This window comes from Xiphophorus maculatus, chromosome 5 (genome assembly GCF_002775205.1).
Source record: "Xiphophorus maculatus strain JP 163 A chromosome 5, X_maculatus-5.0-male, whole genome shotgun sequence".
Taxonomy (NCBI): Eukaryota; Metazoa; Chordata; class Actinopteri; order Cyprinodontiformes; family Poeciliidae; genus Xiphophorus; species Xiphophorus maculatus.
In genome coordinates, this window is record NC_036447.1 from 32,260,477 (window position 1) to 32,285,487 (window position 25,011).

At 38.4% G+C, this 25,011-nt stretch overlaps 1 protein-coding gene across 2 annotated transcripts in view; it reads left to right on the plus strand.

Moving 5' to 3' along the window:
- The first annotated feature begins 384 nt into the window (after positions 1-384).
- Positions 385-25,011, plus strand: part of gna12 (G protein subunit alpha 12) — a 42,683-nt gene continuing 18,056 nt past the window's right edge. The window contains exons 1-2 of one of the 2 annotated variants that reach the window (XM_023334259.1): positions 385-1,139; positions 12,145-12,363. In XM_023334259.1, the coding sequence (XP_023190027.1) occupies positions 822-1,139; positions 12,145-12,363 (537 nt within the window). In that variant the 5' untranslated portion in view covers positions 385-821. The remainder of the gene's footprint in view (positions 1,140-12,144; positions 12,364-25,011) is intronic. The other variant, XM_023334260.1, reaches the window with a different exon arrangement.

The following is a 25,011-nucleotide window of genomic DNA, read 5'->3' on the forward strand; positions in this document are numbered from 1 at the left end:
TACTTTCTTTTTTTAACTTGATAATTAGAAACAAGTAACATACTCGTAGCCCAATTAGAAGTTCTAAATCAGTGAAATGCCAGGAGGTCCCTAGTAGCAGCAATAATAAGAGCTGAGGGAGTGGAGCTTACATCCTTTGTAATGACAAACACTTATCTCTAAAAACAATTAAATATTATTTTCATTATTTTTGTATTATTGTTTCACACTGTATCTTTCTTTCGATAAGAATTCAGATAAATATTTATAATGAAATATTCTTTTCATTAGTGTGATTGTAAGGGATTTTTCGCCCCATTATGTCCGAGGGCGCACCCTGTGGTAAGGCCACGGTACTTCAGCGGTGCTCCTCATCAGTGTGACCGTCCCCCCGCCGCCCGCAGGGGCTGCTCTCTCAAGTTCACCGACCACTAGCTGTCTATTTGGGTAGTTTGGATCAGGCTGTCCCTTTGCGGGAGATTCCACAGCTAGAAGTCTTGTGCTTCGGATAGACACGCCGACTTGAGGTCTATTTTCTGGGCTTTATTTTGGCTATTTAAGTGGATGTTCAAGTAGTTTTATAGGCTTTGTTTCTCCATGAAATTTATCTTGGATGCGCCCAACCAAGATGGACACGGCTTGTCTGCCGGTCGGATGATAAATAAGGACTTCTTCCACTAGATGTAGACTTTTCTGATTTACCCGGTGGAGACGGTTTGTCTGACATAGTGGATGTTGTCGAACTGGGTCAGTCCCTTTCCGGAGGTGGCAGTCATATAATGAACATTTTCGCACTGGAGTTTCAGTAAACTTTTTCTAATTATTTTCCCCACGGACTCGCAATGTCGGGAGTGGTCCGCACCCTAAGCCGCTGCCTGCTCCCAGCCGAGGCCACCCGAGAGCCGGGCGCGAGTAAGCAGGGCAGCCGAGAAAGGGACGCAGTGCAAGAGCGAGAGGCGAGGCGCCGGAGCCGGGAGATAGATGCCATGCTCGCACGGGAGAGGAGAGCCGTTCGGCGGCTGGTGAAGATCCTCCTTCTCGGGGCCGGAGAAAGCGGAAAGTCCACATTCCTGAAACAGATGCGCATCATTAACGGGCAGGAGTTTGATAAGAAAGCGCTGCTAGATTTCCGGGGCACTATATATGAGAATATATTAAAGGTAAGGATCATTCACTGCTCTTTCATGACTGATATTTAAACTTGCAAGAGTTGTCTAACTAAATGGACATTTTGATTATTTATCACAGCCAAAAGGGATTCTTTTGTGATTATTCAGCTGAGACAATATTAGAAAACTTAACATGGCAAATAGCTGATCAGTGAGCTCTGTCAGTTGCAGTTGATTATTAACTGTAAACAGTCTGAAAAAGTATTGAAAACCAAAATGATAGAATAATATTAATAAACTTAATTCCTCTTCCCATTGTCTAAAAGTAGTATCCATCCATCTTTTAGACAATCTATTGTTTAACATACACGTAATCTAATCTGTCCTTTGGCCAGAGTGACCGAAGGACAAAGTAATCATCCATTCATCTATCCAAACAGTTGTCTGTCCTTTTATGCATCCGTCCATCTTACACTTTTTTTTCTTTTTTTTTTAGCAGGCTACATATTAAAATGTTTGTTCCAAAATCTTGAGATCTCCAAATTTGTGTCTGGAAAGGACTAACATTTTAACATGAATCAGTCAGAAAGTAAGCAAATTTGATGCAAGCTCCTTAGATGTACAGATTGTTGTTTTTTTTTTCTTCTTTTTACTCATTAAACTGAAACCATTAGCTTTCAGATAACCATAAATAATAGTATGGACTTCATCACTGGCAGACTGAATCATCATAAAAATTAATTTTATGTAAATGAGCTCGAGAAATTCTCACCAACATGCACCCAGAGCTCTGTTGACATTGTGCATATTTTTATCCTGAAGTCTGTGTGTGATGTTCCTTTGTTTGCTGTCATGGCTGGGCCTCCTTCACCAGCTAACAATACCAGACTATTCCTGAGGGATGAGCACATCCGCCCCGAGTGCCACACAGCCTAGGCAAGTCAGATAAAATCCTGGACTCCAGCTCAGACAAAATAGCGTTTACAAGCCTCCCACAAATGCAGGCATACAGCCACATTCTAAGCTCAAACATACTCAAGCTTAATCACTGCTTAATATAAGCTACACACATTATCTGCTCATTTCAACAGAATTAGCTTGTAACAGAATGAACAGATGTGTAGAGATAAAAGTTAGTTGCAAATAGAGGATGTCGGAAGTTACACTCAAAGTGCTGATAAGGTTCTACAGCTTTCTTGCTAAACTAAGCAAGTCTTTCCCAGGAAAATAAGAACCTGTTCATGACTGTATGTTGCTCAGAAGCTTACATATTAGATCTTGAGATGCACAGATCTGATACTTATATCTGTATTAGTTCGGACAGCGGCACCGGCAGGGTGTTATCAGAGGGTACGCATAAAACCCTCCATCTGGATCAGGTGTGGATCATTGCATCTGATCCACACGAACACAGCCACAACCTCAACATGCATGAACCACACAAACCTAACCCACACTGATAGGCCCCACAAACACAATGCGCATGGCACACAGAAATTCGGATCTGATCCCCTCATGGCCCAACTGTCGTGCATAATGCAACACACACATAAACTTATATGCCTACATAGCTTTAACATTTTATTTAAACAAATTATACTAAATAATAAAGACAGGAAAGCAAAGCCTACCCATATGATGAGGAGGAGGACACTGATTCCCAGGCTCAGGAGGACATGAAGCAACAACGTTTACTTCATTTCTACTCTTTGTGACAAACGTTTTAACTAGATTTAACTGTTTAACTCTCCTCATAGATACACTGCCTGGCCAAAAAAAAAGTCGCCACCAAAAAATGGTCACACTCTAATATTTTGTTGGACCGCCTTTAGCTTTGATTACAGCCCGCATTCGCTGTGGCATTGTTTCAATAAGCTTCTGCAGTGTCACAAGATTTATTTCCATCCAGTGTTGCATTAATCTTTCACCAAGATCTTGTATTGATGATGGGAGAGTCTGACCACTGCGCAAAGCCTTCTCCAGCACATCCCAAAGATTCTCAATAGGGTTAAGGTCTGGACTCTGTGGTGGCCAATCCATGTATGAAAAAGATGTCTCATGCTCCCTGAACCACTCTTTCACAATGTGAGCCCGATGAATCCTGGCATTGTCATCTTGGAATATGCCCGTTCCATTTGGGAAGACAAAATCCATTGATGGAATAAACTGGTCATTCAGTATATTCAGGTAGTCAGCTGACCTCATTCTTTGGGCACACAATGTTGCTGAACTGCAGCAACCCCAGATCATAGCACTGCCCCCACAGGCTTGTACAGTAGGCACTAGGCATGATGGGTGCATCACTTCACCTGCCTCTCTTCTTACCCTGATACGCCCATCACTCTGGAACAGGGTAAATCTGGACTCATCAGACCACATGACCCTCTTCCATTCCTCCAGAGTCCAATCTTTATGCTCCTTAGCAAACTGAAGCCTTTTTTTCTGGTTAGCCTTACTGATTAGAGGTTTTCTTACGGCTACACAGCTGTTCAATCCCAAACCCTTGAGTTCCCTTCGCATTGTGCGTGTGGAAATGCTTTTGCGTTCATAATTAAACATACTCCTGAGTTCTGCTGTTGTTTTTCTTCGATTTTATTTGACCAAACGTTTAAGTAATTGACGATCATTCAGGATTTTTTTCCCACCACATTTCTTCCTGGAAGACGATGGTTCCCCACCATCCTTCCAGTTTTTAATGATGCGTTGGCCAGTTCTTAACCCAATTCTAGTAGTTTCTGTAATCTCCTTAGATGTTTTCTCTGCTTGATGCATGCCAATGATTTGACCCTTCTTAAACAGACTAACGTCTTTTCCACGACCACAGGATGTGTCTTTTGCCATGGTTGTTTAAGAAATGAGGAGTTACTCATTGCATCAGCTGGGGTTAAATAACTTGTTGCCAGCTGAAAGATAATCGCCTATGCAGTACTTATCCAATAGGAGGCTTGAACCTATTTGCTTAGTTAAATCCAGGTGGCGACTTTTTTTTTGGCCAGACAGTGTAGATAGGCAGGAATTGGTGGTATGCCGGGTGTTAATTTTAAAAAAAGTAAAATTTAATGTTTCATGATATTTAAATTCATTTCAGACTCTGATTATGTTAGTATGCGCACAAATATATGGTATATATATATATATATATATATATATATATATATATATATATATATATATATATATATATATATATATCATTGAATTCAATGAGAAAGTGTGTCCAAACTTTTGGTCTGTACTGTATATATATATATATATATATATATATATATATATATATATATATATATATATATATATATATAACTTACAGTATATGCTTTACATTGTTTTAACATAAAAAAGAACAACAGAAAAACTTAATTCTGAGAGTGTGGGGCTTTTATTTTGTCATGGTGCGCCGCCCGCAACATAGAATTGGATTGAATGATCCGCCCTTATGGATTGGGCTCATTGTTACTGATACCCGATCTAGAATTTTTTTCAATATCGGGACCGATACAGATATTAATATCGCTTCAATGCATCTCTAGTAAAAAGTTTGCGTATATTTACGCTAACTTCATGCCGCATTCATTTTTATACATGCTGATTTGTGCATGAAATATAACGACGCACATTTTTTTTTTATGCACACTTTATACATGAGGCCCCTGGCCATTAAAGCAAGCTCACCCTGAATTGAGGTCTGGACTTTGATTGTGCCACTCCAGAAGATACACCTTGTTGTCTTCAAATCATTTCTGTATAGCTTTAGCTGGATACTTGGAGGCACAGTCTAGCGAGAAAATAAATGTTCTCTAAAGCCGTAGTTCTCGAGTATATTCTATTCCTCCAGGATTTTCTGATATTTAATTGAATACATTTTACCTTCTACTTTTATAAGCCTTCCAGACCTGCTCTATGTTATTCTCATTAGACCAAAGCACGTTCAGACACAGTTACTTCACTCAGGTGATCAGCATTCAATTCATTGTGATACTGTTGGCACCACTTCACTGGACCTGTTAAATATTTATTTATTTGTCATTATTTTGCAGTTTTCACTTTGACATAAAAGTTTTATTTGTTTTTTTAATTTTGTCAACAAGTCAAATGTTATTGGAAAATTGATTTGTAAAAAGCAACAAAAATAACAAAACATTCAATAATTAAGTCACTTTCCAGAGAAAAAAATGGATTTAGCAGATATATAAGAACATTTCTTAATGGTGATAATAATAATAATTAATAATAATGCATTTTATTTGACAACACCTTTCAAAACACCCAAGGACACTTTACAACATTAAAATCACAAATTAAACAGTAAAGAAATGTCTACAAGACACAAAACCACAAAATAACTACACAATTAAAGTGAGAAGGTTAGCTAGGACAGATGAGTTTTGAATTGTGCTTTGAAGATCAGAAGAGAGTCAATATTACGGATATCAGGGGAAGAGCATTTCATAGTTGAGGAGCAGAGTAAGAGATGGCTCTTTTCCCCACGGTGCTGAGACGGACAAGAGGCACACTGAGGTGGATGGAAGAGGATGAACAAAGGGAACGTGAGTGGGTGGTAATATGCACACGAGTAGCTCAAACAGATAAGGAGGGGCAAGGTTGTGAACTGTCTTGAGTGTAAACAGGATTCTAAATTGAATTCTGAAAGAAACAGGAAGCTAGTGAAGTTGCTGTAAAATTGGAGTGATGTGGTCAAATGAGGCCGTTTAGGTAATTATGCGAGCAGCAGAGTTTTGAACCAGTTGAAGTTTGTGGATAGATTTATGAGGCAGACCAACCAGGAGGGAGTAATCAATTCGAGAAATGACCAGACTGTGGACCAGAATGGAAGCAGAGTGCAAGGAGAGGGATGGATGAAGTCGGTTAATATTATGGAGGTGGAAGTGTGCAGACCGGATAATATTATTAATATTATATTAATATATTATTAATATTCTTCATAATCGACTTAATATGTAATTTAGTGTCTTCATTTTTTGATATGATCGTGTATCCATACGTGTTGGTGGTGGTCTTGGTGCTACTCAGCCTTGTTCCTCATGTGGAATTAAAACACGCACATTGCATAATCAGCAGCATTGAGGTAGGAAAAGGGTTGTCTCATAATTGCCCAACTCTGATAAATGAAAGAGACCTAAGGCAGTCCAGGCCATCTGCTACAGAGAGGTGATCCTAATGCTGCTGACCGTGCCAATCGTGACAAGGCAGCAGTTCAGGCTTTAGATGCTGGGATCCAGCATCTAAATTTGAAAAATTTAGATGATTTGAAAAATTATTTGAAAAATTAAAACTTATAAATGTATTTATTACATCTAGTAATATATATTTCAGGTATGTTCTATATTTCTGTTAACCACAAATACAGTATGTCGTACTGCTGATCAACACAAAATTTACTTTCTCCAAAAATTGGTTATAGTTAGAGAAGACAGAACTGTTGAGGTTTCAAGAGGACAGGTATTATTATGCGGTGCTCTAGTCTAATGCATTTGTCACAAGAAACGGCATTTGTTAGATTACATTTTGCATAAACTTTTAAAAGACGTACAATTTTAAATTATTTGATTTCCTTTTATGAATATTTTATGAATATTAATGAATATTTAATACTCATTAATTAAATTAATATTAAATATTCGCAGCTTCAAATATGTTAAAAAAGCATGCAAAGTTGCATAGGTTGGCAATCAGAATCTACTGCATGTTCATTGTTTTTTTGTTATATATGTTTACTCAAAATGACTAAATGTAAATCCATCTGTTTCTGAGCACAATTAGTAGTGCATTCGGATGATAATCAACAAATAAAGCAGACTTTTTTTGTTGATATTGGGCTTTTTCTTCTGCTCCTGTAGCAACTCATGGCTATCTCAGTGCTAATGATGTGCCTACTAAAGATTATGTTCTCATGTGATTTTCTTAACTTTACTTGCTGAGTAGATTCACCTAATTATTTGAGCAAAAAAAAAGGCTGCATGACTGACAAATGAAATTGAGAGAATTTGTTTAATTTTTCCTTGCTGTGCTGTTTGGTGTAAAATTGAGCAACACTAACTGACTTCTTCCAGAAGACAAAGGCTCACAAACAGGAAAACGGAAAAGCTATTTAAACATGCAGGCATACAGGAAGAGAGGCAAACATCAATATGAGGGTTTATGCAAGAGTTTGTTCAGATTAGTGACGCAATAAAGGTCATGAGGGCTAACAGAATATGTGACCACAGCTTGAAAATGTGGTCACCTTTCTGTGCAGAAACAGTGATTTTATTTTTATTACCAATACCATTCTGCTGTGGGCCAGCGTGTGTCCCACAGCAGAATGGGACACACAGTATTTGTGTCAAACTAATGTTTGACACAAATACCTGTCAGTGTTTGCGTCAAACATTAGTGGGTTTCTTCCTGGGTGAGGTCATCTAAAACATCCATTCATTCATTCATTCATTCATGATAACACCTTTCAGATGTGGGATTAGCCTTAAAAGCGCCCCACAATCCTGAGTCACATGGGCCCCTTCATCTGTCTGACTGCAAACATCCACACATTGATGATGCACTTGTGAGAAAAGCTTTCCTGTTTGCATAACCATCCATCTCTTCTTGACCTTCCTTGTGTCAGGTTGTTTTGGGTTTTTTAGAAGATTTTCCGCTAAATTTGGAGAAAATGTTAAACTGGGCCAGTGGAAGAGGAAGTTGTGGGTGTGCAAAGAGCTGTTGAATGTACGATTAGTGTATCAGACCCCCCCCCCCCCCCGCCCCCTTAAATGAAAGAGTTTGGCTTTACTGATGAACAGTGAGGTTTATTGAAGCAAACCCTGAGTTTCACCATAAGAGCTGTATGTACAAACACAAAAAGACAGTAAGCTACAAAACAATCGTAACGTTTGAAAACTAAAAATAAAGTTCACTACTAACAATATCAACTGATTCAAAAACTATACCGTATTTGATTATAATAAAGCAAATTCACAATTCCAACTGATCAACATTAGAAATATCCTATTTACAAAATAAACATTCCTTGTGCCTCTATCAAGGGGCACTAATAACAAAATACATTTTTATAACACTGTTGCAACTTATCTTCCGTTCCTTCTGTTGCCAAGTTGCCGCTGCACAACATGAACAGCAGAAGCTCTCTCATCAAAATAAAAGCATCAAATCAAAGACCGGAAGTCAACCATATACTACACAAAATAAGATGAAATAAAGGCAACAAGCGACAAAAAGGGAATACAACAAATAAGGAGCTTAACCAGGGGTTATTTACACTCCCACCAAAATTATGTTTAAGTCAAAACAAGAACTAATAATTTTCTAAAGGCAGTAACCATTTGTAGTTATTAGATTATGAACATTCTAGTATCAGAATTAGCTTTTGTACGGAATGCTCCACAACAGAATGCTTGCAAGAGCGTTGACCTTTATCGTTCAGTTTCTTAACTCCAATTAAGATTTTTACTCTTCTTACGAGTCCATCATTGCCAGTAACTGTTGTGATTTGTGTTTTTCTGTGTTGATTTCTGAGTTTTCTGTGTCCTCGAGTCTCTTCGTTGTCCTGTCTCCCCTCGATTACTCCCTTGTGTTTCTCGTTCCCTGATTACCTCCTGTGTATTTAGTGTCACCTGTGTGTCTGTGTCTTTGTCGGGTCCTCGTCTCATTTGACTTCCAGTCCGTCGTCTCGTCCATTTGTGTAACGGTTGCTACTGGCGTCGAGCCCTGGTTTCCGCTCGGCCGTGCTGCCCGTTGTTTTGGCCCATGTTGAACTGTGTTATTATGGACATTCATCATTTACCGCATCCTGGGTCTACAGCATTCTACCTCACCACCTCTACACCACACCTTATGACAGTAACAGTCTCTAGTACTCTGGCAAGTCTACATTCATGTCTGGTCAAAAGTTAGTCAATGTCCAACACAACATTACTCTGCAGCCCATGAACTTTCCTTAGCTCACTGATGAGATTCAGATGATATTCTTTGTCTTTATATTTACTATTTCGTCCTCTGATTAGTTTCTGGAAATAGATCACTGCAAACCTTATTTGGTCTTCCTCCTTGTCTGGGTTGGTAAAACCATATTGCCAGCTCTGGCACCTTGCTTTCGGTGATTTTGGCAGGGGGTTGTTCCAGTTGAAACCTTGGGCTGTCCCTTGAAGAAGATGATCATTTAGAGTTGTGTCATTGTATTTTGCAGCACAATTGAACACAGCACATAGCTTAGTGAGCTTTATGAGGTAATAAATCCCATGTTGAGGAATATGCCATTGTTTCATTTTGTACTTCTTCAATATTATCCCTTTTGATGATGTCATTCATGTAAGCTATGTAGTCTCTTTTGTAGCTTTCCTCTTTGTTGAACCTTTCTTTTCAAGTGTTCGAGTCTGATTTCAGCAAGCTTTCTGTTGTCAAGTAAGTGTGGCTTTTGTTTGAATGGTAGAGGCATCTCCTTGTGAATTTTTCCTTTTTCCTTCCTTGAGTGTGTCCAAAAACATGAGATCCTCCTTTGAGATCATATTGTCACTTCCTTCCATGTCCTTGAAATCTGACTTTGGCACATTAATCGCATTCAAGGGAGTCACCGGGATTAATTCCTTTACTGTGACTCTGTGACACAAACTTGACTCTGTTACATCGAGTGATGATGTGAAGCCTCCAACAATGGTCCACCCTAAGTCTGTGCAAACTGTATATGGCTCGTAATCTTCTCCTAGTACAACTTGTTTTTGGTGCTAAAGTTGTGGGACAGTTGAATCCGATAAGGAGTCCCACATTACAGCTCAGGAGAGGTGAGATCTTATCAGCAATTTCTGTCAAATGGGGCCAATTTTTTGCGGTCTCACTGGTGGGTTATTGTCATAATTTACTGGTATGAAGTCTTTAATGTATGAGGAGGGGAGGTTGATGCGAATATCTGAGTTATAACCTCTCACACACGGTTCTGATACTCGGTTAGTTTCAACAGTAGAGAAGACACCAAGCATGGTAGTTAGAGTTAGCTTTACAAGTTGAACATCTGCTTGTAGCCGTTTGCTTACTCCTTCACTGACAAATGTGCTGTCGCTTTGTGTGTCTAATAGTGCATACACTAGTTGCTCTTTAGATGGGTTTTGAACTGTGGACACACATACAGGAACAATCATTGATGTGCTGTTTGACTGACCAACCTTTGTAACATTGAGAGCTGTAGCTGCTATGGTCTCATCTGGAGTGCTTGAAGCTGTGTTCATAGAGCTGAGAAGTCGTTTTGGAGTCATTCAGAGGTGGACTTGCTGGTGTCCTGCATAACCATTTCCTGTTGAATTTCTGTTAGGTTTACACCAGATGTAAGTAGACACTTGTATCCCAATAAGTTGAACTTATGGCTCACCATTCCACATAATATTAACCCAGAAGTCTTGGGACTCATCAAGAATCATTCTAATAAATATAAGGTGTACCCCTGTGTTGTTTTTGACCTTGGAACACAAGGATGTGTTGGGATTTGAGTTTTTGTGTGTTTATTTTGAGTTCTCTATGTTCTGAGCCCCTGTGCTGTCCTGTTTACCCCTTGATTGCTCCCTGGTGTGTCTCATTTCCTTGATTACCCTCTGTGTATTTAACCCCACCTGTGTTCCTTGTTGATCGTCGGGTCTTGTCAATGCATCTAGTCAGTGTCGTTTGTCCATTTGTTGCCTCCAGTTGCTACCGGTGCTGAGCCCTGGCTTTCTGCTCTGCCGTGCTGCCTGGTTGTTTTTGTGGACTGTTCTCAACAATAAACCTTCATTTTCATTTGAACCTGGGTCTACAGCTTTTGCCTCACCACCTTTCACACCGCACTTCATGACAGGATGTCCAGTCTCTGTCTTATTGATGAATCATAAATGTTGTTGTAGTTTCTTTAGTGATCTCTTGGATTAGTTAGCAGTGATCTTGCAATAACTGTGTAAAAGGGCCCTTTTAAAATGTTGCTAAAAGCCATGTAGGGAAACCAACAAACCAGTGAAATAAGCTGATTAGCTGAGACGACAATAAAATGAAACTTTGTGGACTACATTCAAAATCCACTGTGCTTGAAAAAATGCACACTGCACAGCATCCAATGTGAAACATTTACAGTTTGTAACAGGTAGAGCTGCAATGCAATGGTTTTAATCCCAGTCAAAGTGCGGAACTAAATCCAGTTGAGATTCAGAGTAAAGCTTTGAAATGTACTGTATATTCACATGCTCTCTTCTTCCAATCTGTAGATGGTTTAACCTGATACAGACATACCTTTCACAGACTTGCAGCTGTAATTGCAGGAAAATGTAGTTTGTCAAAACATTGTCTCAGGAGGGTGAACACACATGTCTATCACAGTTTTCTTTTGACAAAATGTTGTAAACAGTCTTTTCCTTCCATTTCACATATATGTTCTATGGCATAAAGTCCCACTAGATCCACTGAAATCTATGTTGGTAACTTCAGACAGTAGAATAGAATGGAAGAATAGAAAAGAAGTATCCTTTATTGTCCCACAACTGAGAAATTTTTGTGTACCATCAGCAAAATGATGGGCAATAACAGCAAATAGGCTCACACAAATATAAAATATATATAAAAACAAGAAAAATAATAAATGTGAACATGACTATGTCATAGAACCATGTTATTTACTCAGAACTTGAAAATAATGTATTTGTTCAATCAGATGAACCCTCTTTGATCTAAATATTTACATTCATTAAAATGTTTTCTATGCTTTCTTTTATTTGATTTATTTTGAGATGTTTAAATTTCAGTTCTTACAAGCTCTTTAAACATATTTTCAGTAATTCTGCTTAAAATTTTATATAACTTTGTTTACTAGATTGTTAACGATTTAGAGGTCAATCTAACCTCAATTTGACGGATAATTTTAAAAAAAATTTTTTGTAAAACTGTGATGTTAAATAATGCATTGCAGTTGAACATTTGGGTGCACCTGACTTTTTGTAATGTCTGATCTCATATTTTTACAGTAATGGTGGCTGTGAGAAAAGTAGCTGATCCTTTGCCATTCTGAAGTTTGGTAATATTTCGTTGTCTGTAGGGTATTCGAGTGCTGGTGGATGCTCGAGACAAATTGGGCATTACCTGGCAGAGCTGTGAGAATGAGAAGCAGGGCATGCTGGTGATGTCATGGGAGGGGCGTGTGGGTGCCTCGGGGGTGGAGCCCGGTGAGTTCCAGCTCTACGTGATGGCACTGAGCACGCTCTGGATGGATGCCGGCATACAGGAGGCATACACACGCCGCTCTGAGTTCCAGCTGGTGAGTAGATTAAAGACAGCTTTCCAGGTTGTTGTGTTCATGCAGCCTCTTACTACTACCACTCCCTGTAGAGTTCCTTTGCACTGAGATATTAATTGGTAGTTTGCGTACAACTATTCATTACATGAAAGCGGAGTCTTGTTTTATTATGCAAGATTCCAAGTTTCAACACATGAGCAACGAGATTTGGTGCCCTATTACACATATAGTGATGAGCAAAAAAACCTCAGAATATATTAACCTTTAACTTCAGCAACAGATCTGCACTCTTTTTTGTGGCTCTGCTGTGAATTTCAATAATATAAATATATTTGAAGCATGTTTTATTCATACTTCTATTTTTTCATACTTTATGTTTTCTTAGCTACTCCTCACAATAATTAAGACAAGGCATTTTAAATTGTTTCCTGGCTGAAATCGATCATAACAGCTAAGGAAAAATCTCCTGAAGGTCCCAATATACTCATCTATTGTGAAGCAGATAATAAATATGTGGAATAATAATAATAAGTTATCATCACTGTTAAGTAATGCATAGGCTTCACGAGGTGCTTTTCCACTAGCCCGCCTCTGACCAGTTCGGTTCTGATCCACTCCAGCCGGATTCATTTTCCATTAGCTGATCCGGCACGGCTCAGTTAACTCTAGGGGTACACTGTAAAAAAAAAAAAGGCTCTAATTTACGGTAAAATACTAAAAGTCTGGCAACCAAAACTGCCAGTATTTTACCATATTCATTGAAATACAGTAACATTCTGGCAACCACAGCTGACAGTGTTTTGCTCTTTTTAGTAAAATACGGTAAAATACCGTCAGCTGTGGTTGCCAGGATTTTATCCTAAAATGTGGTTTTACCATAGTAAATATGCTCATACTGTGTGAGGCATTACAGTATAATATTTTGGTATCTGTCACTTTAACAGTTCAGAACTGTAAACTTTATGGCAACTTACTATAAAAAACACATATACCGTCTACATAAGTGAAAAACACAGCAGGACTGTATAAAACATTATGACACTTTATTGTAAAAATCAACATTATGTTAAATTACTGGTAGCTGAATTTTACCATAAAAATTACAGTACAACACACAAAGGAATGTCGTGTGTCAGCATTTTAATATGGAAAGTTAAAGAAAATAAGTCTAAGTTAAGCAAAAATACAGACTATGATTAATCTACTTAAAGAAACAATTTCTATTTAAACATTCAGTTAAAAAAAAAGAACTGATTCTATTTAATGTCCAGTTTCCTCACAGTATTCCTGAGATCTGAAAAAGCTCCAGCATGTGTCCATATAAGGGATTCCCATGGCGGAAGAAATACACGTCATAAAAGGACTCTTGCTCTGGGTTGATCAAGAGTAACAAGTCATGGAGTCTAGACTTTGTTCAGGAGGGTGTGCAACACAGATATGGTCTTCCAAGTCAAAGGTTGAGTTTGAGGCTTATATGTTGTCAATCATGTATTTAGATCCTCTCTGCAGTTAGAAAACAGAAACAAAGCAAAAGTTAGAATGATGCACTGCATGAACATCATGCAAACTCAACATTCACTTAAATGTTTGTTTCACCTTTGTTGACTTGCACACATGAAACACACATGGAGACTGGTATTTCAGCCAGGCGGTGTGGTCATTTCTGACTGAAAATTCAGAAGTTCTCAAACTTCAGAATTTGTCGACAGGTGTGATCCTCTCTGTAAACAGACAAAAAACACTAACATCAAATGAAGACCTGTTGTTTCAGGGAATTTTCTTTCATTCTTCCATCCTCCCTTTTGGGAGAAACATGGTTCTCTTTACAACTTTTTACGTTTTGACCACTCATTCAGGATAGATGACACAAGATGCAATGCAGAAAAAGTCTGGTCTTGTACCACTGTCCAACAACAGAAAAAATGACCAAAAATTTCAAAAACAAAAGGATTATTTAAAAAGTGAACAGCCTTTATTTGGTGTGTGTATATCAACCTCAATTGCTTAGGTTTGAGCTTTAAATCGTGTTATCTTTCCATGTTCATGATGAGTTATTTCCTCATCAAAACATGTTTGAAACATTCTTGGATCTCCATGGTAACCATTTGGTGGCGCTTCAATGCTTCCTCATGCAATACACCGCCCATTTACACTAAGCTCCGTCTTTGAGCTGCAGTCCCCAGCCGAGCTCCCTCACTCGCACCTCTCCATCAGACCAGCAGTAGCAGCAATCACATACAGTAGTAGAAAATAGTCAAAAAATCACCTTCAATATGTCTGTCAAACCTTGTTCCATTACATGCATCTGAGTTCCTATTGTTAAGCTCAGAAGAGAAGACCTGATTTTATTTCCATCTCGTTGCTGTTGTGAATGTGTTTTATATACCATTATATATACCAGAGGTCGCGTTAATGGAATATTTTCCGTATTTGACCGGTTATTTTTTTAAACGACAGGAAAATTTTAAGCCCGTCGGTCATTTGACAGGTTATAATTAACACCTTTGACTGGTGCACATGTGCACACATGACTTTATGCAAAGAGTTCATCGTAGAGGCAACTAAAATCAATTAATAAAAGGTTTAGGCTTAGATAATAACACTCTCCCTCCTACCTTTACTCAAGGTCTCATAACACTCATTCTGAAACCAAACAATAATCTACTTTTATTGATTATTGGAGACATATATGTCTACTCAACAATAATTATAAGATTATGGCTTGAATACTTTCTAATGGAATTCAAGAGTTTTTGGACACAGTTATTGGTGAGATACAGTTAGGCTTTATAAAAAAACATCAGCCTAATTTTAGATCTACTTGATTACTCCTACCAGATGATGGCTGTATTCTGTTCCTGGATTTCTATAAGAAATTTGACACAATCGAACATCAACATACTTTCCATTCTTTATCTTTGGAGAATTTATTTGTAAAGCTGTCAGAACTGGTAATAGTTGTATGAAAATGAGAAATGGCTCCACCCCTAAATTTGAACTAAGGTGTGGTATTCGCAAATCATGTCATACTTCACAATATTTATTCTGACTTGTACACAAATTCTTACAACTCATATCTCCAATGGTCCTTACCATAGCTGAAGGGATTTCTTGATTGATAGTATGCCACTCTCTCCATACATCAGTGTGTTTCCTTAAAAAGCCTTAAATTCATGTATCTAAAAAGGTAAATTAGTCTTAAATACACTAATGACAGGTCTATTTATTTAATTTTGTGTATACAACATATGTTTTTTTTTTTTTTTCATTTTACTGGGCTTTTCTGAGCGCCAAAGATTCAAGTAGTGCACATGACTTCTATGACTTGAGGCATTGAAGCTGCTGGTAGTTTGATGCTAAAATACCTCTGCTAGTTAGCTAGCTTTTTTGTGTCTGTCATGGGTAAATGCAAATTTATTGCCAGTTGGCCTGACAAGCCTTTGTCTTTGCCATTGGCTCACTTCTGTAGCAAATCCATAAGATGCTACATCCATTCTGTGCAAAAAAGCTTGGCACAATGACTGTAAAAACTGCAGGGAGCCTTATGCAGTGTGAGAAACACAAAGCTGCTACCAAGAGCCACAAAAAGTCCCCAGAAATGTCACAGTTGTAATCCCATGGTGTTGCTGAAACAGTGTGTGCTGTTGTACAAGCACTGAACTAAGTTCAGTAATTGGACACACACTCAGAAGTTCAGTGGATTTTAGACATGGTTGTCAAGCACTGGTCTTACCTGTTGAAGAATTAATTTAAACCAAGTTGCTACTATGAAGGGAAATGCAGCTGAGAAGGATAAGAAACGTAAAAGTAGATCATGAAACCAAATGAGATTAGAGAGCAACAGGTGCAGCTTTGATGACAAGTAGGGGAAAAGGTTAACAGAAACAGTAATTAATGTCTTCAACTAAAGCAAGTATGTGACTAGATTTGTTGTTAATCTCAGAGAGTTTAGTGATCTGAAATTTTTTTTCACAGCCCTGGATCTACATTATGTCTGACATACCATTCAACCTTATATAATAATGACCCAGGACAATATCAGTCCTCCACTGAAAGCAACAGGGTCATAAGAAATGCTTAGAGCTGACAACTAGAAAGTAGAAGTTACTGTGATCTGCTCAGAATTGCAGAGAGGGAAGCCAGAGGAAGAACTTATTCATTTTCAGCATAACTTCTTTTTTATTGGCAGACTTTCTAAAGATGCAATTATTCCTCAATATACTTTTGAGTGGAAATGAAACTGGTGAAGTGGAGCCCCATGGAGCTACATCTCACATGTCCCATGCAGCAGATCCAATCTGAAATGTTTCTTTGACGGTAGTGCAATGCATTTTCCTGATGTATTTAATAAACACTGATAAACAGTGTATTGCAGAGAGCACAGAAGCTTTTTTTTAATCCTACTGCTGGCCACAGAAGATGATCATGAAAATAAGTGGATTTTTCTTTGCCATTATTGCTGAAAGCACCACAAAGTATTTTCTAAACCCCTTCCATGAAGTATTTTGAATATTAAACAGATTTGGGTAACATTTTGGGGAACATGTGGCAACTTCTTAACACACGTTGTTGCTTTTAAGCAGCCTCCCTCCGGCCTTCTGGGACCCAAACAAACTGAGAGTCATTTAAAGTGCACATACTTCAGTTTAATGACAAACAGAACCACCAGAGAAATCAATAACTCAACAAGCGCCAACAAATCTGCTGTGAGGGGGGCCAGACAAGCTCTTAATGGCTCAACAGACTGTTATGAGTGACCACTAACCATATTGTGAATGTGGAAAATGCTCCTCCACCCCCACCAGCTGCTCCCGTTGTTGGCACGTTCTGAATGATTCACCTGCAGCCGGGTTTTATTTGTACTTTATTGAAAGTGACACCGTGGCATCGCATTTTCCTTGGGGCTGTAAATTTGACCTTTTACCTTGTTTTGCATTCATCAGTGACAGAGCAATGTGGAGTCAGGCAGATGTCACTTCCTCTCACTTAACGTGCTGTCCGTGGGTGTAGTAGAGGAGATGCACAAATTCAGGTCAGACTACATTCTCTTATCTGAACTTGCTGTGAAGCTGACTTGTCTCTGTCTTTCAACTGCTTCATAAAGAAAGCGTAGTCATTCATTGGAAAAGTTTTATAGAAAGGTGAACCCCTGTATAAACTTCCTCAACTTCTTAAATACCTTATGCACTCTTTTTAACATTTATGTTAAACACACAACTGAGTAAACTCTTTTTCAGTTTTGTGACATGTTTTTAAGCTCTGCTTTTGGTTTTAAGTTTTGTTACCACAGTTCTGTGTTTTCAGTGTCTAATCAACCCATTAGTTGCTCACGTCTTTGTAGGCCTGTCACGATAGCAAATTTTGCTGAGCGATTAATTGTCTCAAAAAATTATTGCGATAAACGATAATATTGTCTGAAGACCTTTTTACACTGATTTAATGGAAATGACGTAATCATGCATGTGATTTCCTGCCAAAGATAGATACACTTTATTTTCAAAAGAATATTTAACACTGGAGCTGATAAACAAAATAAACAAAACAACCAAAAACAAAATGGATTCTCAGTCTCCATTAACAAAAAATGTACTTGATAAAAACTAAACAACATAAAGCCAAAGTGGAAATAAATACTGCATTCAACCAAAAGAGTGCAGATTATGAAGTCTGTATATTATGTTGCCCTTCAGTAATAATTAGATTTAAATAGAGACAATGGGCACATCGACTACCTGATGCAATAGTTCACACTACACGATTTTTGCTCCTATTTTTCCCCTTATGACAATCTTAAAACGTTGGTCTTTCTAAGAGTGTGTGGTTTGTTATGGTAGATCGTCGTTGCCGGTCCGATCTAAATCAGGGGTTTTTCCCCACTGGGATCTTAACGCAGCCTGTTGAATGTGACAGGTAGCCAATCAGAAAGCGCGGATTCTCCTCCGTGTTTTCTGAGGGGAAATTACATCGGGGAATCTCAAACAGCTGACACGGTGCAACCCGAAGTCCAGCCGACGTGGAAACAACATTAATGTTTATTCAACATGCAAAGAATATAGAAATGACAAGAGGAGGAGTTGGAGCGAAATTGCTACCGCAGTTGATAAACCCGGTAACTTTTCAGCTGTTCTTCGTTAACGTGACGTAAATAGGTTCTAATGATTTTCATTCAGTCAGGACTTTACACTGACACTAGCCACATGCATTGCAGGTAGATTGTAGTAAAGCATTGATTAATGTCTGGTTTTAAAATTAGTTCACTGGACTTGTAACCATTATTTTGTGCCCATTGTTGGACACCACACGGCAGGAACGAACCTATGAACTGTTATACCTAGGATTTCTGTTGGCTAATGTGTGGCATGTCAGGTTTTAAAAATGGGCCGACAATCGGCCAACAGCTCTAAGATTGTGTCGTGTGCGCTGGGCTTTACACTAAGGAAATGAGGAAGGGAGGGTCAGTGGAGAGCACCGGAGTTGAGCTTTCTTTCATTCGGTGTCATCAACAGAAAGAGAAAAAGGCCGGAAGAGACGATAATGCCGATAATTGAAATGACGTTGATAGTTTTAATTTATCGTACGATTAATCGATTTATCGTTTATCGCGACAGGCCTACGTCTTTGTCTTTTTTAATACCATGTACATTCATACTGACTAAGAAATTTGGAAAGACAAATGTGTAAGAGCCATGTTAATGGCTTACGGTTGTAGAACATAACTGTGTGTCTGTCTCAGCCTTTTTAGCTCCAAAAACAAAAATACTAGGTGGCCACAGGTGGTTGCTTTTAATTTCTTAATTAATGGATGGATCTAAGACTTACCAAACTAATCACAACTTTTCCAAATAACTTTACCAAATAATTAATTATAGATTTGGGTTCCAATATACTTTTATATATTGAGTATATAAGAGTATATACTTTACTGTTTAAAGAAAGAACTTTGACAGAAAATTGATAGTACTTATGATTTAGTTCTGTCAATCTATCTGAATAATGGCTATGCAATAATGGCACAGCAGTGTGGTTTTAACAAGTCAGAAACAAAAAGATTGAGGTTTTTAAGTGAAAGAAATGTATTTGGTTTAGTAAATTTGGCTTTTTGATTACTCAACTGCACCAATAATAAATTCCTTAATACTTTATTAGTGAATTTGTATCATATCTAATTATGTCTGTGTGGGTTCATAGGTATTTACTTGCAGTGTATAATTGACTTCTGACCTCCAGTTTGAGTTTTGACACCAATTGTTGCAGCCTGTGCTGCTGCTGCAACAGCTGGCCCAGTCAGAAGGCCAACAACAGCTTAATTCTGTAGTTCTGTTAACATTATGTTCCTCTTTCTTTGCTTTAAAGACAAACTTTTGACAGGGCCTTGATCAATGTAGCCCAGCCTTTCTGAACCCTGACGCAGAGATGAGAATGGGAAGTGCATGATAAGAAGTTTGGGAACTGGTTTGAACAGTAACTGAAATCTGGAAATTAACAAACTAGGCTGGTGTGACTGAGCGAGGATCTGAGTCTGTGTGAGACTGAGGAAAGCATGAAGAATTTATGCTGAGGAGAACTGGTGAGTTATGGGGCAGATGAGGAATGGTCAGTCACTAACAAAACACAGCAAACACTAATTGTGAAACATTTAGGGTGTTTTCACATCTGATATTTCAGTAGACTGGGTCCAATTGGGGACCAAAATTGCAATATTTCTTATATTTTCATCTGCTGTGGTTCGCATTCACACTGCACTGGTTGTAGGATTTCTCCATTGATATACATTACTGGTTTGCTAGCAATGCTCCTGCAGGCGCCATTACTACCCAGTGAGTCATGTTCACAAAACCAGACTGTTTCAATGCAGGATGAGCAGGAATTTGTCACAGAAATGATCGTAGTGCCATTATTTTTTACCTGATTTCTATGGATATGGCTTAAGTTAAAACTAAGGAAATTGCTGATGTTTTGATATGTAAAATATGCATTCTCTTTGAATATAAATCAATGCACAGTTTGGTTTCTGCCAGCATGCAATAGAAGACTAAACAAATTTCTCTTTTACTTTGGTCAGTAATTAAATATTATATAATGGCCTCTGTTAAAATTAGTTTGTCAAAATGTAACAAACCATGAATCATATACTGTATGAGTCATACAGTATGACTCATACAATATGTAAACCTATTTGATGACTTTTATATATTCAAACAAACGCTGTGAAGGCACACAGACAATGTTGTGTCGGTTGCCATAGCAACCGACAACATTGCCATGGCAACATTCAAATCAAGCATTTCTGTTAACCTGCAGATGTGTGATTAACGGAAGAGAGAAGAGTTTGACCAGAATGCCCTGCACTCTAGTTAGCTTCCTGCTTTTGGAACGGTTTCCAGTCCAGTTGCATTCACATTGCCTTCCAACCGCATCAGAGTTCACTCTGATACAGGTCTAAAACTCTGCAGACCTAGGTTTTTAGGCGGATCTGAGTTAGCTTTTGTAGTCTGTTTTGGAATTCAAATGTGCATTTACACTTCCCAAACGAATCAGACTTTCTAGACAAACGAATGACCCAATTATGATTTTTTTTTTAAAATAATGTGACCTGTATGTGATCTTTTTATGACAGTCTGAACAACACAGGTCGGATTCTTTTCGAATGCGACCCAGGCCACTTGGGTATCCGATACATCACAATTCAAATGTGACCTAACGTCCAGGTCGCATTCATCCGACCTGTACGTCACTGATACTTGACAAATGTTTCTATTCTGTGCCCTGATACTCCCAGGCTGGAAGAAAAACAACGACTGACAATAATGAGGATTAAGTTGTTGGTATGCTGGCTAGGCCTGTCGCAATAAACAATAAATCAATTAATCGCATGATAAATTAAAACTATCAACCTCATTTTAATTATAGGCTTTATCGTTTCTTCTGGCCTTTTTCTCTTTCTGTTGATGACACTGAATGAAAAAAGGCTAAACTCCGGTGCTCTCCACTGACCTCTCCCTTCTTCATTTCCTTAGTGTAATGCCCAGCGCACATTATACGATTTTAGAGTTGTCGGCTGATTGTCGGCCCATTTTCAGAACCTGAGAGACCACACATTAGCTAACAGAAGCCCTAGGTATAACGATTCGATCGGGTTCAATCGTGCTGTCCAACAATGGGCACAAAATAATGGCTACAAGTCCAGTTAACTAATTTTAAAACTAGGCATCAATCAATGTTTTACTACAATCTACCTGCAATGAATGTGGCTAGTGTCAGTCCTAACTGAATGAAAATCATTATAATCTATTTATGCCACGTTAACGAAGAATGTTACCGGGTTTATCAACTGCGGTAGCAATTTCGCTCCAACTCCTCCCCTTGTCATTTCTATATTCTTACACAAAATGTTGAATAAACATTGATGTTGTTTCCACATATCATCTCCGCTGGACTTCGGTTGCGCTGTCAGCTGTTTGGGATTCCCCTCCATAATTTCCCCTCAGAAAACAGGGAGGGGAATCCGCGCTTTCTGATTGGCTACCTGTCACATTCAACAGACTGTGTAAATGTACTTTACCAGAGGGGCCGCTTTTCATTGGCTGATGCCCATTCTACGTGGTCACGTGCGTGGTCATCTCACAAACAGACGCTTCCCGTTAGCTAAGTACAGCATAATGGCAGTACTGATACAACTTCTACACCTTGAAGCCTGTCTGCTACACAGTCTTACTTTAGCTAAACAGATCAATATGCAATGTGTACTGTATCTGACATACACTAAAGATTTTATTTTAGCAGAAAAGGCTTTGGACTAAACTGTTACTCGTGTTAGCCACTCTAGCATCAAGTACAGCTACTCAATCATCCATCGCTGTGTTCAGGGAAGGGCTGATTAATAATCGAGAAATAAATATCAAGCCTGGGAACTTGATATCGTAACGGACTGAATGTTATGTTTTTAACGTAATCTTTGCTCGTCTTGCGGGGCGCAGGCGGTTGCCATGGTAACAGGTGTGCTTAAATTACAAAGAGAGAGAGAGTAAAAAGGTACTAGTGGTTTTGAGTTGATCACCTGTTCGGGTTATTTTACCTTTGTTTACCTTTCTTTACAGCGCATTACAGCCGCTGTAGTTTCTAAACGTTGGACTAATTACCTTGTTCGTGTGTGAGTATACGTCATTCACAACAAACATCAAATAGAACAAATATATTTCATAAAATTTTAACAAACAAATGGCTTCTACCGTGGTAATTATGTGAAATTAAATTAATTATATCCCAACTTCAGAAGATTTGTCTTTACCTTTACAGAGCTCTTTGGTTCCTCCTATCAGTCTGTAGCTTCTCATATTGAGGTCATCAAACCAAATTTCAGATCTACCATAACTGACTGACACCTGCTGGCCTCAGGTTTGCAACCTGCTTGTGACTGAGAAACCAGTAACCTCCTCCCTCCCAGATGATGACATGAACTTGCCAGTTCCTCTGTCCATTGTAGTAGCTGATATATTGTGAAAATCCGGTAGAAATGATGCACTAATCGAGTCATGTTTACATAGAAATAACGTGCTGCAAGGCTTTGCTTGTGAAATTTGCAGTCACGTGGGTCGGTTGTGGGCGCAGCTTGGTAAGGTCCATGCTCCCAGTCGGGGAAAACCCCTGATTTAGATTGGCGCGGCCACGACGATCTACCATAACACACCACACACTACAGGATGATCGGTTACGAAATTGCAAGCGACAATCTTAGAACGGCCAAGGCTCTAAGATTGTCGTAAGGGGAAAATCGGCAAAAAATCGTGTAGTGTGAACTATTGCATCAGTTAGTCGGATGTGCCCATCTTTAAATCTAATGATTACTGAAGGGCAATAATCTGCACTCTTGGTTGAATGCAGTATTTATTTCCACTTTGGCTTTGTGTTGTTTAATTTTTATTCAAGTACATTTTTTGTTAAAGACTGAGAATCCATTTTATTTTTGTTTTTGGTTATTTTGTTATTTTGTTTATCAGTTCCAGTGTTAAGTGTTCTTTTGAAAATAAAGTATATCTATCTTTGGCAGAAAATCGCATGCATTATTACATTGTTTCCATTAAATCAGTGTAAAAAGGTCTTCAAACAATATTATCGTTTATCGCAATAATTTTTGAAATAATTAATTGCTCAGCAAAATTTGTTATCGTGACAGGCCTAATGTCAGCCTACAGTCGGACCACAACTTCAAAATTATAAGCTATGTTCCCCCATTAGCATCCATGTTCACTTTTTCAAACACTGAGCACTTCTTTTTTTTATGGCAGTTGGCAAAGCACTTAGAACACTGACTTTTTTGTGCACACTAGAGAACACATTCAGGTCACATATATTTGGAAGTGTGAATGTCCACGGCAAAAAAAATCAGATTTGACAAAAAATAGGAATTGGGTCACTTCAGGCCACAGCTGAGTTCACACCACAGTGTGAACGCAGCCTTAGTCTGATTAAAACAGACCAAACAGGGATGGTGTGAATGGACCCTTAGAATGCCCTGAAACTCAAAATGCTTTCCCCCCCTTTCCACTCAATTTTAGACCAATCCTTCTTCCTGACCATGATAGGCTAAAACTGTTTCTGAAACAAATCAATGAATATATTGCTAAAATCAGGCCATGCAACTAAGAAGGACTTTTTTAACTAATGGTCAGTCTATCAAACTCTTTCAGATTCTTTTATATCAAAAAGTTACAACATATGTAAAATTCAGCTGGATCTCAGTACATTATATCATTTATTTAAGTAATTCAAAAAGTTTTAATTATATATTATAGGTATCCACAAAATGACACATTTCAGTCATTTATTTCTGTTGCTATTGATGCTTTTGGTTACTAGTTAAGAAAACCCGAAATCCAGAATATAAAAATGGTTGAGCCACTGAAGGCCTTTGCTGAAAACACTGGCTTTTCATATTAATGGAAAGTTGAGTGGAAGGAAAGGTGGGGTGAAAAAAGATGCACAAGTAGCAGAGGTAATGAGAGAGGTTCACTACAGCCACTGTACACAAGTACATATCCATATCCATGTGACATCGTCTGTCACATTCCACAGTCCTGAAGCAGAGATCATGTCACAAGTCTTCTACCTCTTTTACATGGATTTTTGCTCAGTTGTCCTAAGTTTTTTCTAAATATGAAAATAATTTTTGTTTTTCACTTAGAAAACAAGGTTTTGAAGTCTTAATCTGCTAGTGTCTGGTCACTGTCTTTTATCAAGTCCAAAATAACACACCCTATTTCAGAAGGTTTGAAGGGGGTGCAGATTTACGTTGCTCCGCCAACACTGTCAAAAGAATCATTACTTGGTTTAACCACTATGGTGTTACTGTGCACTAAACTGGCCTGGACATAGAATTCATGGATTGTTTTTAAGAGACAGACACCAGACCCAACAATACACAAGAGTTGAAGGACGCCATAAACAGCAACCATACTGCATTGATTACATAAATTAAGGACCAGGAGCCCGGACCTGGCATGGATATTCTTTTCAGTCGGTCTTTAAATGTTCTGACTTTGCATTGAAAATATTTTTTGTTGAAAACGTAACTTTTTGAGAGCCAGAATTTTGTGTTTTTATTAGTTTTAAGCTAGCCTGGCCATTGCCTTCCTTTGCAATTCCATAAAAAAACCTCTTGCTTCCAGCACA